General features: G+C 39.0%; 1 protein-coding gene across 4 annotated transcripts in view; it reads right to left on the bottom strand.

Annotated features, from left to right (window-relative positions):
• The window catches only part of SKIC8 (SKI8 subunit of superkiller complex), a 22,759-nt gene extending 9,115 nt beyond the window's left edge, over window positions 1-13,644 (bottom strand). The window contains exons 1-5 of one of the 4 annotated variants that reach the window (XM_053365308.1): window positions 13,292-13,644; window positions 13,180-13,207; window positions 11,740-11,845; window positions 10,960-11,132; window positions 6,839-6,987 (exon numbers count right to left, since the gene is read on the bottom strand). In XM_053365308.1, the coding sequence (XP_053221283.1) occupies window positions 6,839-6,987; window positions 10,960-11,132; window positions 11,740-11,845; window positions 13,180-13,207; window positions 13,292-13,303 (468 nt within the window). In that variant the 5' untranslated portion in view covers window positions 13,304-13,644. Of the gene's footprint in view, window positions 1-6,838; window positions 6,988-10,959; window positions 11,133-11,739; window positions 11,846-13,115; window positions 13,208-13,291 lie in introns of those variants that run through there. The other 3 variants (XM_053365310.1, XM_053365311.1, XM_053365309.1) reach the window with 3 other exon arrangements.

Below are 13,644 nucleotides of genomic sequence, written 5' to 3'. Positions count from 1 at the left end.
TTCCGTTCTGTAGCAAGATCAAAGCGAAAGGCATTCAAACTGTAACTTTTTGAAAGGAGAGTTGTGGGAACTAAGAAATCCACCACCAAAGCAAAGAACTCCCTCCCCGAAGGCAGGGGGGGGGGAAAGAAGATTTTACAGTATTTTCCTGCCTGTTTAAAAAGAAATTGAACTGTTTACCGCTGCTCTTAAACCTGGGGATCGGACTGCCGGAGAAAAGGAACCGGCTAAGGACTGTCGTTACAAGAAGGTAAAAAAGTAACTGAAATATTGACTTTGGCTACTCTCAACTTAGAAATACTTTACTTTGTTGCACTGCAAAGTTATATGCAGGACACTATTGATCTGGATCTTTAAAAAAAAAAAAAAGAATATTTGAAAGGGACTTGGAGGGCTCTTGTTTGTTTTTTGGAAAGTGTGGGACCGACTTGAAGGCAAAGAATTTGTTTTACGCCCTCTAGAGGACTTGTGAATAGTTTCAGCAACAAGTGGAATTTAAAACTTGAGAACTTTTGTTTGACAGCTTAAGAGTGTGGGAATGACCTTGAGTGAAAGATTTTGTTATGGCAGATGGTAAAGAGAAAGAGGACTCACAAGAAACAACTTTGAGATCTGGCAGACAATACAAAGTCGATCTTTCTATGCAAAGAAGGGCTTCTGTATCAGGAGCCTCTGGAACCACAGCTGTCCCAAAGGCAAAAGTGAAAACAATGTTTTCAGAAGAAGCACTTGCTAAGGTATTGGGGAAAATAAATGATTCTTTGGAAGAACTAAAAAAGCAAGGTGCAGAAACTAAAGTACAAGTTGCTGAAACAAATAAGAAAATTGAAGAAATCTCTGGGAAAATTGATTTAAATACAAAAAGTATAACTGACCTTGGGAACAAAGTGAACTCCAATGCAGAAGCAATTGGGAGACTACTGGAGGACTCATCTACAACACGAAAGATAGCTGAGGAAGCTAAAGAAATTGCAACTGCTGCCGAGGAAAAGTTCCCACCGGTGTACAGGAAACTAGATGAACATGAGCTGGCACTCTCTATGCAGGATATGCAACGCAAGGAGAGGAACTTAAGGATCAGACTTGTGCCGGAAAAGGAAGGAGACAACTTGGTGGATTACTTGACAAAAGAATTCTCTGACTTTTGGAAGCAGGAGCTGGATAAGGAAGAATTTAAGATAGAGAGTGCATTCAGACTGGGAACAAGGCAGAGGAAGAACAGACCCAGAGATTGCTTAATAACTTTAAGATCAAAGGAGGAGAGAGATAAAATACTGAACCTGCACTACCAAACAACCCTTCAAATTGAAGATTTTCATATTGAGATTTTTAAAGATATTCCTAAAAGTATTTTAGATGCAAGAGGTTTTTACAAGGAATTGGTGACACTGCTGAAAAGGAACTACATACCATTCAGGTGGGAGTTTCCTCAAGGCTTGTCTTTTAAATACAAGGGGAAGAAAAGAAGAATAAAGACAGTGAGTGATAAAGACAAGTTTTTAGGAGAACACGAAGAAGACCTACAGAAAGAGGCGTTTCCAGGACAAGGGCATCCTTCAAGCAAGGGACCATTAGACACGGATACGGAATCACCGACAAAAGAGGAACAACAACTGGGAGCTGTAGGAGGAAAGAGTAAATAGCCCCATCATGGCTCTGCAACTTTTAACCTGGAATTGTAACGGATTAAATATTCCCAGAAAAAGAAAAAATATATTTCATGCTTTAAAGAAAGACCAATTGGACTTGATTTGTTTACAAGAGACCCACGTGACAAGAGCACATAGAAAATTATTAATAAATAAAAGATTGGGACAAGAATTTATATCTTCAGACAGAGTAAAAAAGAGAGGAGTGGTGATCTATGCAAAGGAAAGTTTGCAACCGAAACAAATTTTTAAAGATGATCAAGGAAGATATTTGGCAATTGAAATTCAATTTCAAGGAGAAAAGTTTTTGATAGTGGGAATTTATGCACCAAATGAAGGGAAAGCTGAATTCTTTAAGAAGTTGCATGAGACTTTGATGGACTACATGGATTACAATTTAATTATGATGGGAGACATGAATGGAGTAGTTTCAACAAATATGGACAAAGCACAAAGACAGGTAGTTACAAAAGACGGAAGACTACCAAAAACTTTCTTTGAAATGACTGACAATATGGACTTGATTGACATCTGGAGAACAAAACACCCATTAGAAAGAGAGGGAACCTTCTTTTCTGAAGCCAAAATGACATGGACATGGATTGACCAAATTTGGGTGACTAGCAGTATGGCGTCGAATATAAAGAAAGTGGAAATCTGCCCAAAAACCTTCTCCGACCATAATGCAGTAAATATGGTGATGAAGCAAACAACAACTGGTTCCTTCAGATGGAGAATGAACGACACCTTACTTAGAGATGAGGAGATCTGTAAGAGGGCCCAAAAAACTTTGAAAGATTATTTTGAAATCAACTTAAGGACTAAAGTAGAAAAAAGAATAGTATGGGACGCAAGTAAAGCCGTGATGAGAGGGTTTTTGATACAACAAAATACATTAAAGAAAAGAAAGCAAAATGAGAGGAAAGAGAAAATCTTGGAAAAGATAAAAGAAGGGGAAAGGAAACTAAGATTGAAGCCAAAATCGCAAGAGATTTTAAGAGAAATTAAATTATATCAAACACAATTTATGGAACTGATGAATCAAGAAATAGAATGGAAAATTAAACAAATGAGACAAAAGACTTTTGAATCTGCAGATAAATGTGGCAAGTTATTGGCTTGGCAAATAAAGAAGAGACAAAAACTCAACACGGTAACAAACATAGAAGTGGAAGGAAAGAACATATTTAACCCAGTGGAGATTAGGAATTGTTTTCAGAGCTACTTTAGACAACTGTATACACAAGGGCCGCAGAAAGAAATGGATATACAACAATTCCTCGAGAAAAATGGGCTGAAAAAGATTTCGCAGGAAAGTAAGACAATTTTGAATCAGGAGATATCAGCACAAGAAATAGAAGGTGCCATCCAAAACATGACGTTGGGCAAATCTCCTGGACCGGATGGACTGACTTCCAAATATTACAAAGTTTTGAAGGAAGGGTTGACACAACCCTTGAAGGAAGTCTGTAACGAGATTATGGAGGGGAGAAGGGCACCCGACACGTGGAGGGAGGCCTACATCACGCTTATACCAAAGACAGAGACTGAAAAGACCCAACTTAAGAACTACCGACCCATCTCGTTACTAAATGTGGATTACAAAATCTTTGCTGATATTTTAGCAAAGAGATTGAAAAGAGTTTTGATGGAGGAGATTCATGGGGACCAAGCGGGCTTTCTCCCGAAAAGGCATTTGTCGGACAACGTAAGGAATATAATTGACATTTTGGAGAAGTTGGAAGTGAATATAAACACTAAGGCTGTTTTGATATTTCTGGACGCCGAGAAAGCCTTTGACAACATATATTGGAGTTTTATGTTGAAGAACCTCCGGGGGATGGGGGTAGGCCAAGGGTTTGAAAATGGTATAGGCGCAATATACTCTGAACAGAAAGCAAAATTAATTGTAAATAATGTGGTTACAGAAGAGTTCAAGATTGAAAAAGGGACACGTCAGGGGTGCCCGATCTCCCCACTACTTTTTATATCGGTCCTGGAGGTCTTGCTTAATATGATTAGGAGGGACCAGTTGGTTAAAGGGATTCAGGTCGGAGCTAAACAATATAAATTGAGAGCATTTGCAGATGACCTAGTACTTACATTACAAGAGCCAGAAGCTAGCACGAAAAGAGTTTTGGAAATAATTCAAGAGTTTGGTCAAATGGCAGGATTTAAATTGAATAAGTTAAAGACTAAGGTATTGGAGAAAAATTCAACACAGTTTGAAAAAGAAAGGTTTCAGAATGAGACAGGGTTGACTGTGGTTAAAAAAGTGAAATACTTGGGTATAAATATGACAGCTAAGAATGTGAATTTATTTAAAGATAATTATGAAAAAACTTGGACAGAAGTGAAAAAAGATTTGGAGATTTGGTCAAACTTGAAGCTTTCCTTGTTGGGTCGAATTGCAGTTATAAAAATGAATGTATTGCCAAGAATGTTGTTTTTGTTCCAAGCATTACAAATAATGGATAAGATGGATTGTTTCAAGAAGTGGCAAAAAGATATATCTAAATTTGTCTGGCAGGGCAAGAAGCCCAGAATTAAATTTAAGATATCAACGGATTCAAAGGAAAGAGGGGGATTTGCCCTGCCAGACTTTAAACTGTACTATGAAGCGGCAGCATTCTGCTGGCTAAGAGATTGGCTGCTTCTTGAAAATACAGATATTTTGGATTTGGAAGGTTTTAACAATATTTTTGGGTGGCATGCATATTTGTGGTATGACAAGGTTAAAGCACATAAAGGTTTCAAAAACCATATTGTCAGAAAAGCACTGTTAAATGTCTGGATTAGATATAAAGATTTGCTGGAAAACAAAACCCCAAGGTGGCTGTCGCCAATGGAAGCTAAGGCAGTTAAAAAGTTAAATATAGAGTCGAAGTGGCCAAGATATTGGGAAATTTTGGAAAAGGAAGGGGACAAACTGAGATTGCAGAGTTTTGAGAAACTAAAAGGGAAGGTGAGAGATTGGTTGCACTATCACCAAATAAATGAAGTGTTTAAATTGGACAGTAAAATTGGCTTCCAGGTGGAAAAATCAAAATTGGAGACTGAATTGTTAGAATCCAGTACTAAGAATTTGTCAAAAATGTACAATTTGCTGCTGAAATGGAATACACAAGATGAAACGGTTAAATCAAGTATGATTAAATGGGCTCAGGACATTGGTCATAACATCTTGTTTGCTGATTGGGAAAAGTTGTGGACCACCGGGATGAAATTTACGGCATGTAATGCCTTAAGAGAAAATATTATGAAAATGATCTATAGGTGGTACATAACCCCAGTCAAGCTTGCAAAGATTTACCATTTGCCTGATAATAAATGTTGGAAATGTAAAGAAAAGGAAGGCACATTCTTTCACCTTTGGTGGACGTGCCCGAAGATTAAGGCATTCTGGGAAATGATCTATAACGAACTGAAAAAGGTATTTAAATATACCTTCCCTAAGAAACCAGAGGCCTTTCTCTTGGGTATTGTCGGCCAAGGGGTGTTAAAGACGGATATAACTTTTTTCATGTATGCTACAACAGCAGCTAGAATACTTATTGCGAAGTACTGGAAGACACAAGATCTACCCACTCTGGAAGAATGGCAGATGAAGGTGATTGACTACATGGGCTTGGCAGAAATGACGAGCAGAATCCGAAACCAGGGAAGAGAAGCAGCGGAAGAAGAATGGAAAAAGTTTAAGGACTATTTAAAGAAATACTATAAAATTAATGAAAGTTAGAATGATGTTGGATTGGAAAGTAAACGGTTACTATTAGTAATGGTTAAGACAAGGAGAATAAGGAAGATTAAATCAAATTTAAATTAAAATAAGGGAAGATTTGCTGAATAATTGATTAGAATCTGGAATACAGAAAAGGGAAGCATGAGGAAGTCGGGGAAGAAAGGCATAAGAAATTAAGATATGAAACTGTACTTGTTTCTTGTTCTGTTTTTGTTTTTGTTTGTTTATGTATCTGTTGTGTTTATGTTATGTTTTTGTCGTTATAAAAACTTCTTAATAAAAAATATTTAAAAAAATAAAAGCAACAGGGGTTCAGACCAGAGGTTGTGGAACCCAGAAAAAGTCAGCTATACCTAAGCCTCGCCAACATCAGCCAATTTCTTTCTGGGACAAAGATGAGAAAGGCAGCCCTCTCTGCACAAAGATTAAATATGCCTGTGGGTATATCAAGCAGATCCAGTGATGGGAAAGGCTTCAACCTGCAGCTTGACATTGCAGGTCTCTTACAAATCATCCTGCTTGGGGCTAGTTTGGCAGCATTAGGCAAGTCTGCAGAGCACTAGATGCTTTGCAGTACTGGTCTACACTCCACCAGAGGATATCAGACTCACTTCAACAAGGCACTGATTTTCCTGCAAGAAAACCCAGAGGTGGATCCCTAATCCCTAATCAAGTGCACCAATTGGTCCGGGGCATAAAATGTGCCAACTGCTGATTTCAGGCTATATCACAAGGGTGGTGAACCTTTTTGGCGGTATGGGCCAGATCCTTATCAAGATCAGCCTCACTGGGCTGCCCATACGCCAATCACATGTCATCAAAATGACATAACGTACAAAGTGCTGTTAAAAGGAAGGCCCCCCCCCCCACTTCTGTTTCAGTTAGGGTTCCATGCAAAGCCCTTGAATCAGGAATTTGGGGAAACAGCCTTGGCCAGCTTAGAGTCTTTGGTGGGCAACGACTGGCTGGCAAGACAAAGGCTCCCCACCAGAACATATTCTAGGATCAGCTAGTGGGGACACACCTATAAATCCCATGAAAAAACAAACACTGATTGTTGACAAGTACAGTTATATTCTTGTCACATTCCATTTATCTGGGCCTGTGTTTTAATGTCTCTGGGCACCCATACAATTTTCCTACTGTGGGCCAGATATAGTGTGAAAGCATAGCATTTTATCTGGCTTAGATTTGCACACACAGCCTTGGGAAGAAGAAAACGGAGTAAGAGGTGCTGGATTTGAAAATCTTCTTAAGCAGCACTTATTGATCAGCATTTTGAAACCATTAATGACCTAGCACAGCGGAGGTCTGGGGCCTGGTCATCTCTCCCTTGGCACCACTTTTTAAATGCTAGCAAAACACAGGGCATTCAGGACAAATTAGTAAGTGGTGGAGATAGTAAAAGAGATTGCACCAAAGGCCAATTAAAAGACAGGATTCTTACATATGCAATACTCAGGATGAATTTGCCTCTTGTATCCAAGGAATATTCTTTTTTTCCAGTCTCGACACCAAAAATGTTCACTTTCCCTATGTGGCTTCCTGTTGCAACATACTGGGAGTCAGGCGAAAAAGCGAGTGACCAGGCATCCACTGTGAGAGGAGAAGGAGGGAAAAGTTAATGCTCTAAACTCCAGATTAAATATCCAACACTGATTGAACTGTTCTTATAAGTGCACAGCAATGTTGATGTATGACTAGCTGTGCATGAAAGCAGATATTAGAAGGTACATCCCATTGCAAGCCATTATCATCGTTCACATGCTATTGTGCTCAATATCCTGGTGATGATGTTGAAGATGATATCTGTGTAATGGTTTGAATCATTCAAAATGATTTATATTAATTTTTTAACAACAACTTATTATTATTTATATAATAATATAAATAATATTATTATTTATACCCTGCCCATCTGGCTGGGTTTCTCTAGTCACTCTGGGCAGCTCCCAACTGAATATTAAAAATACAATACAGCATTAAACATTAAAAACTTCCTTAAACAGGGCTGCCTTCAGATGCCTTTTAAAAGTAAGATACAGTGGTACCTCCAGTTGCAGACAGGATGCGTTCTGGAGCTCCAGTTGTATGCTGAGGTTTTCACAACCGGAGGTGCCTGCTCTGTGCATGTGCACATGGCGAAACCTGGGAAAATACTTCCGGGTTTGCCACGTGCGTAACCCTAGGATTCGTATCCAGAGGTGCACGCAACTAGAGGTACCACTGTAGTTGCTCACTTTCTTGACATCTGGCAGGAGGGCGTTCCACAGGGCCGGCGCCACTACCGAGAAGGCCCTCTGCCTGGTTTCCTATAACCTCACTTCTTGCAAGGCGGGAACCACCAGAAGGCCCTGGGAGCTGGACCTCAGTGTCCAGGCAGAAGGAGACAGGGATACAGGACCAAGGCCATTTAGAGCTTTAAAGGTCAGCACCAACACTTTGAATTCTGCTCGGAAACGACTGGGAACCAATGTAGGTCTTTCAGGACCAGTGTTATGTGGTCTTGTTGGCCACTCCCAGTCACCAGTCTAGCTGCAGTCTAGCCGCATTCTGGATTAATTGCAGTTTCCGAGTCACCTTCAAAGGTAGCCCCACGTAGAGCACATTTGTAGTAGTCCAAGCGGGAGATAACTAGAGCATGCACCACTCTGGCAAGACAGTCCACAGGCAGGTAGGGTCTCAGCCTGCGTACCAGATGGAGCTTGTAATCCTTACAAACAATCCAATAAGGTGAGTCAGGATTAGTGATGCTAAATTCTTGAGAATAATCTTTTGGAGAATATTCTCAAGAATATTCTTGATTAATGAGAATATTAGAGAATTTTCATTTAAAATAGAATATTCATTATAATTAAAGTTAAACCATTCTAAGGTGATGGCACCAGTAATGGTCATGTTAAGGTTTGGTATAAGGAAACTCAGTAGTTAAATCATATTTTATTCTTCCATTAGAACATGTATTGTATGTTACTGGACTAGTCAAAAAATCCAATTGGCATGTTAAGGTTTAATACAAGCAAATTCAGTAATAGGCTATCTTGTGCTTCTAATAGCTCTAACACTTAATAACTGTTTTGGTGACTAAAACACAGCTTGATAAACAAAACTATATGCATACATATAAAAATGATAATATATTTCAGTATGTCAATCCCTGGTAAATGGCACCTTGTACCATTGAATGGCACTGCAAAAACCAGTTACTGGCACTAAATAAAAATATAGAAACACCAACTGTTTAAATCAAAGCCACCTCACATGCTGTTACACATAATTGTATAAGCCTAGGTACTTTTAAGTGTATGAAGCATTAAAGCTACTTTCTGTAAAAAAAATAACACTGTATGGCCAAGGGTACAGAATTGTTAAGAATAAGGTCACACCAAAATAGAAAAAAAGGCTATTACATGTAGTTGAAATGCATGTGAATTAAAATGCACATCAGATTAAATGAATAGCATTTTTAAAACTAAAAAATAAATAAAAAATGCTCACATTTCAGAACTGCCAGTGGTGAATGACACAATGCCCAGTAATGTAACTGGATCAAAAAAATCATTATTCATTACTTACACTGGCTTGACTATTTACTAGATTTTTTAAATGTGGGTTGTAAAACTGGTTCTTACATTCAAATTTATAATTTGAGGAGAATATTCTTCAGAGAATTTTCTAGCAGAGAATACAGTGGTACCTTGGGTTAAGTACTTAATTCATTCCGGAGGTCCGTTCTTAACCTGAAGCACCACTTTAGCTAATGGGGCCTCCCACTGCCGCCGCAGCATGATTTCTGTTCTCATCCTGAAGCAAAGTTCTTAACCCAAGGTAATATTTCTGGGTTAGCGGAGTCTGTAACCTGAAGCGTCTTTAACCTGAAGCGTCTGTAACCCGAGGTACCACTGTATTCTCATTCTCGATAATATTCTCCGGAGAATATTCTCACCTCACATCACTAGTCAGGATTACTATCCTCCATTCTGAAGATGGAGAAAAAGAAGCTAAGAAGTGGCTTACCTGAAATTCAGCTAGTGAACTTCATCACAGTGACAAGGTTAAAACTGGGGCCCCTTACTGAATCATCACCAGCTCAGTCACCTTGGAACTGTCCCAATGAACAAACCATCTGAGCAAACATGCAGAGCTCTACTTCCTAATGGAACAAATCACTAACTAACTCCCCATTGACTTCTATGGGATCCACAGCCTGATCCTGTGTCAAGTTATTCAGAAGTCAGTCCTGAAGAGTTTAATGTGATGAACTACAGTCAGCATGCATATGATTGCAGTTAGTTGTGACTAGATTTTTATGGAACATATGACCCTTAAGGTCTTCAACACCAAAATTATAGCTCAATTGCTCTATGAAATTCCAATCTGGCTGCTAGGGTTTACCCAGATGGTTGAGCAAGTGCAGGCAGCTTTCCTTTTTAAGATTTTGCTGTCCCACGCTGTGTACCCTATGCAGCCTTGTGTCTAGAGGGAGGTCAACACAAGGTAGAGACTGTTGCCTGGACGAGATTTCTTCTATGCTGGTTAAATATCTGCCTCACAACAGATAAAGATCCTCTCCTTAGTGAAGTGTTGCTAGATCCCTTTCTTTCCCCAGGGCTACAACAGTTTAACACAAAGGTACAGCAACTTGGGCTGTCAATGGAACTTCTGCATTCAATGTCCCTACCATCTGCCAAGGCTAGGTTGTGGGACAATGAAAGCCAGATCTAACAGTAGCAGCACAAAAAACATGCTCCCCTCTTTACTTTCTTGGGCACATGAAACTAACCACAACTATCTCAAATTTTTGTTTAACCCTCAAGAAAGAAGGGCATTTTCGCTGGCCAGGTTCAACTCAAACCCATCAAACCTCCTTTGGAGAAACGTTCTCGGGCAAGGCGGAGTGAGGTAGAATCTGCCCATGTGATGACCACCTGGTGGAAACTCTTACTTATATGGTTCTTAAATGTAAACTATATGCTGATCTCCACCAGCAATTCCTAGAGCAACTCTGCATCCCCAAATAGAAACCAGAGTCAGTGGTCATACACTTTCTACTATTGGGGAATGACCAGGAGCTCACCAAGTTAGTAGCCAAATATCTTTATCTGGTATTCTGTTGTTGAAACACATTGCAGACGACTGATCTCCCTGGAGATCTAGAGATGTGACAATAGTCTGCTCTGCCTCTCCTTTTTTTTTGGTAAATGTTTTGTGCCACGGGGGAAGTGGTAACTCTGTACTGTTATGTTATGGATGTTTGTATGTGATTCCAACAAAAGGTTTGATGATGATATGTTCACCTTGTAATCCGCCACAAGGTCCTCTTTTATGAAAATAGCAAATACATACATAAAGCTTTAGTTAATGTTTTAAATTAAATATCAACAATAAATCAATAACCTATTAATTACCTTCCTCTCAAAGGGTTCAGAGCAATGTATAACTCTCATATAAATTTCATAACACAAATACTAGAAACAGTATGCTAAAAATAAATATTAACTACTCATTAGAACACTTGCAGCCCTTGAACCGTATATTCTTAGTAGTCAGAGAACTTTTGAACTTTACCAGGTCCAGCATCTATTGACTTGATCTGTTTGCCAGTGTCTAAATCCCAAATACGAATGTGAGCATCTAAAGAACTTGACGCAGCAATGGTACCCGTGTGACTAATATCCACCGAAACTACACCCAGCTGATGACCTTCTAATGTCCACTTGAGATCCAGCTTCTCTCCGTTCCTTTGCAAAATAAAAGGAAACTAAAATTTAAAAACAATACATGTTTCTTCATATGGCACACCTATCACCACATTCTGAAATTCTGTTCTGCATATTTTTCCATTTCCATATTAATTTTGGTTTTCACAATCCATTGCCCTCCCCAAATTTCAGTCTTCCACATGAAAAGGAGATGAAATAATTATGCACATAGAAGTCCCAAGAAAGTCAATGGGAAAGGCCTTAGCTCAGTGGCAAGGATCCCACATTCAATCCCTGGCATTTCCAGGAAGGAAACACCCTTGTCTGAAACCCACTGTCAACACTTTCGAAACCACAAGTTACTAACAGCACAATGAAAACAATTTTTTGCAAGGCTTGCTTGGGTAAATCAAAGCACAGCTTAAAAATCAAATCTGAATTTGTGTTGAACTACAGCGTGTATACACAGGAAACCAAATTATATCAGAGCTAAAAGAAAAAGGATTAGACAAGTTCACAGAAGTTATATCAGCAGCAACTAGCTATGATGCCAAACAGACCAGCACATGTTTACATCATGCTCCTGGCTTCTTGAGAATTCAGTTTAACCAATTCTTTTTTTCTTTCTTTCTTTTTTGGAACTCACCATTTCCAGACTTTCACCATGTCATCCAAAGAGCCTGAGATGACTGTTTCTGAGCCATCGTTTCTATTCTTCCCCCAGGCCACTGACCAGATGGCGTCGTCATGTGCTGGGAAAGAAAATAACTGATTGAAAGATGAATGCAAGATGATTCCAAAAAGGAATGCAGTTTAACAGCTGTGGTTATCTTAAGTTTTACTGGATAACAGCAAGGTGTCACAGATAGTATCAATTCTGCCCTAATATCCATTCGTCCACTCTGGACACAATTTTAGAAGTAGATATATTTCTCCTTTGTTTTACTCAGCTAGTGAGGTGGGGTAGGGGTGGATGGAGTAACAGAAAATCTGGCTCCATATCCAAAGTGTCTTTAAGTTAACATCTTACATTAAAAACCTGATAGTACCAAATTATCGAAGGCTTTTCACCAAAGCCAGACTTTCCTTCTGCAGTGTTGGATGGCAGGTTGAGAGGAGTTCCCTACCAGGACAGACTTTGCTCGTGTGCTCAAGACATCAATTCCATAAAACATATTTTGTTGCACTGTGCAAAATATGAGCAAGCCAGGGCTGAACTGATATTACCCTTGCTGGTACCTTTCCTGGGAAAATCAGAGGCTTACTATATCAGGTTCCTATTGGAAGATTGGACAAACGCTAGAACATTAGCAGTGGCAAAGTTTTTATCGGTGGTTGCAAGAACCAATGATCCCTATATTCTGAACAAAATGCTTGTTTAACTTGGAGGTAGGCTGTATGAATTGTGTATTGCCTTGTAACAATTTGTTGAGTCTCTGGACTGTAATAAAGGTTGATGATGATATCCAAAGTGACTAGGTCTGACACACTATCATTGCTCTAGGAAACTGGTTCCATTGTCAAACTGCTCCTTCTCAAGAACGGTACAACCAAAATCTACTCTCCTGCAATTTAAGCCCATTAGATCTAATCATGTCCTCTTGAACAGCAGAGTTTAAGCCTTTGCCAGCTTTTATTTAGGAAGCCATTTGAAGAGTGTTAGGATGTCTCTCCCACCACCCCGTTTGTCTCTTCTCAAGACTGTACATAACTTCTCCAACCTAGAGACTCCCATCATCCTGACCAGTGACCATGCTGACTGGGACTGAAGGGAATTGGAGCCCAAGAACATGTGATGGGCCAAAGGTACCCTATCCCTATGGTATCAGAAATTATGACAGCTGGATACAAATTGGATTCATTTTTCACACTTTTCCCTTTTCTGATCCTTAATTTTGTGTCTTCATATTTCAAACATACCAGAAATCACGACAACTAGAACATTTCTTTCATAAATTCTTTCTTTCTTTCTTTCTTTGAACAGTTAAGATGGAATTCATAACTTATGTTAAAAGTCTATACCTTTCTCATACATTCAATTTGCCAGCTTTTGTTAATCAGGCACAAAGTAGGATTATTTCCTCACCTTGTTCTTGCTTGAAGAGAATACTGTACTAGGGGAGAAAAAGGAATATCCCTGTTATAAAGTAATAAAATTTAAATCATAAAATTAAAAGTTGTGGCTCTGATACACTTACTTGCGTAGTCATTTCTTCATACAAACTGAGGACACACAGAACTGGTCTGGGGAAGGAAAGAGGGGTAGTCAAACCAAGGTAGAAACATTCCCAGTGAAGAAATAAATGTGCGTAAGATCAAGTTACAAGGAAAGCAATAAAATAATAAACAATGTAGAGAGCAAGAAAACAAGCTACATGTTCTAATTTCACCTCTGCCATAAATTCACTAGGTCATGATTTCCAAGTCCTAAAAGGTTGGTGCTGTGATGTTTTTACTATAATGATCTGTATGTTCTTATATATCAGATAGAGAGATAGATAGCTTCAATTTTATTGTTTAATTGCTTTTTAATGGCTCTTCCCACCCACCC

The sequence above is a fragment of the Podarcis raffonei genome, chromosome 14 (assembly GCF_027172205.1).
Source record: "Podarcis raffonei isolate rPodRaf1 chromosome 14, rPodRaf1.pri, whole genome shotgun sequence".
Lineage (NCBI taxonomy): Eukaryota > Metazoa > Chordata > Lepidosauria > Squamata > Lacertidae > Podarcis > Podarcis raffonei.
This window is presented reverse-complemented; position numbering and strand designations above follow the sequence as displayed.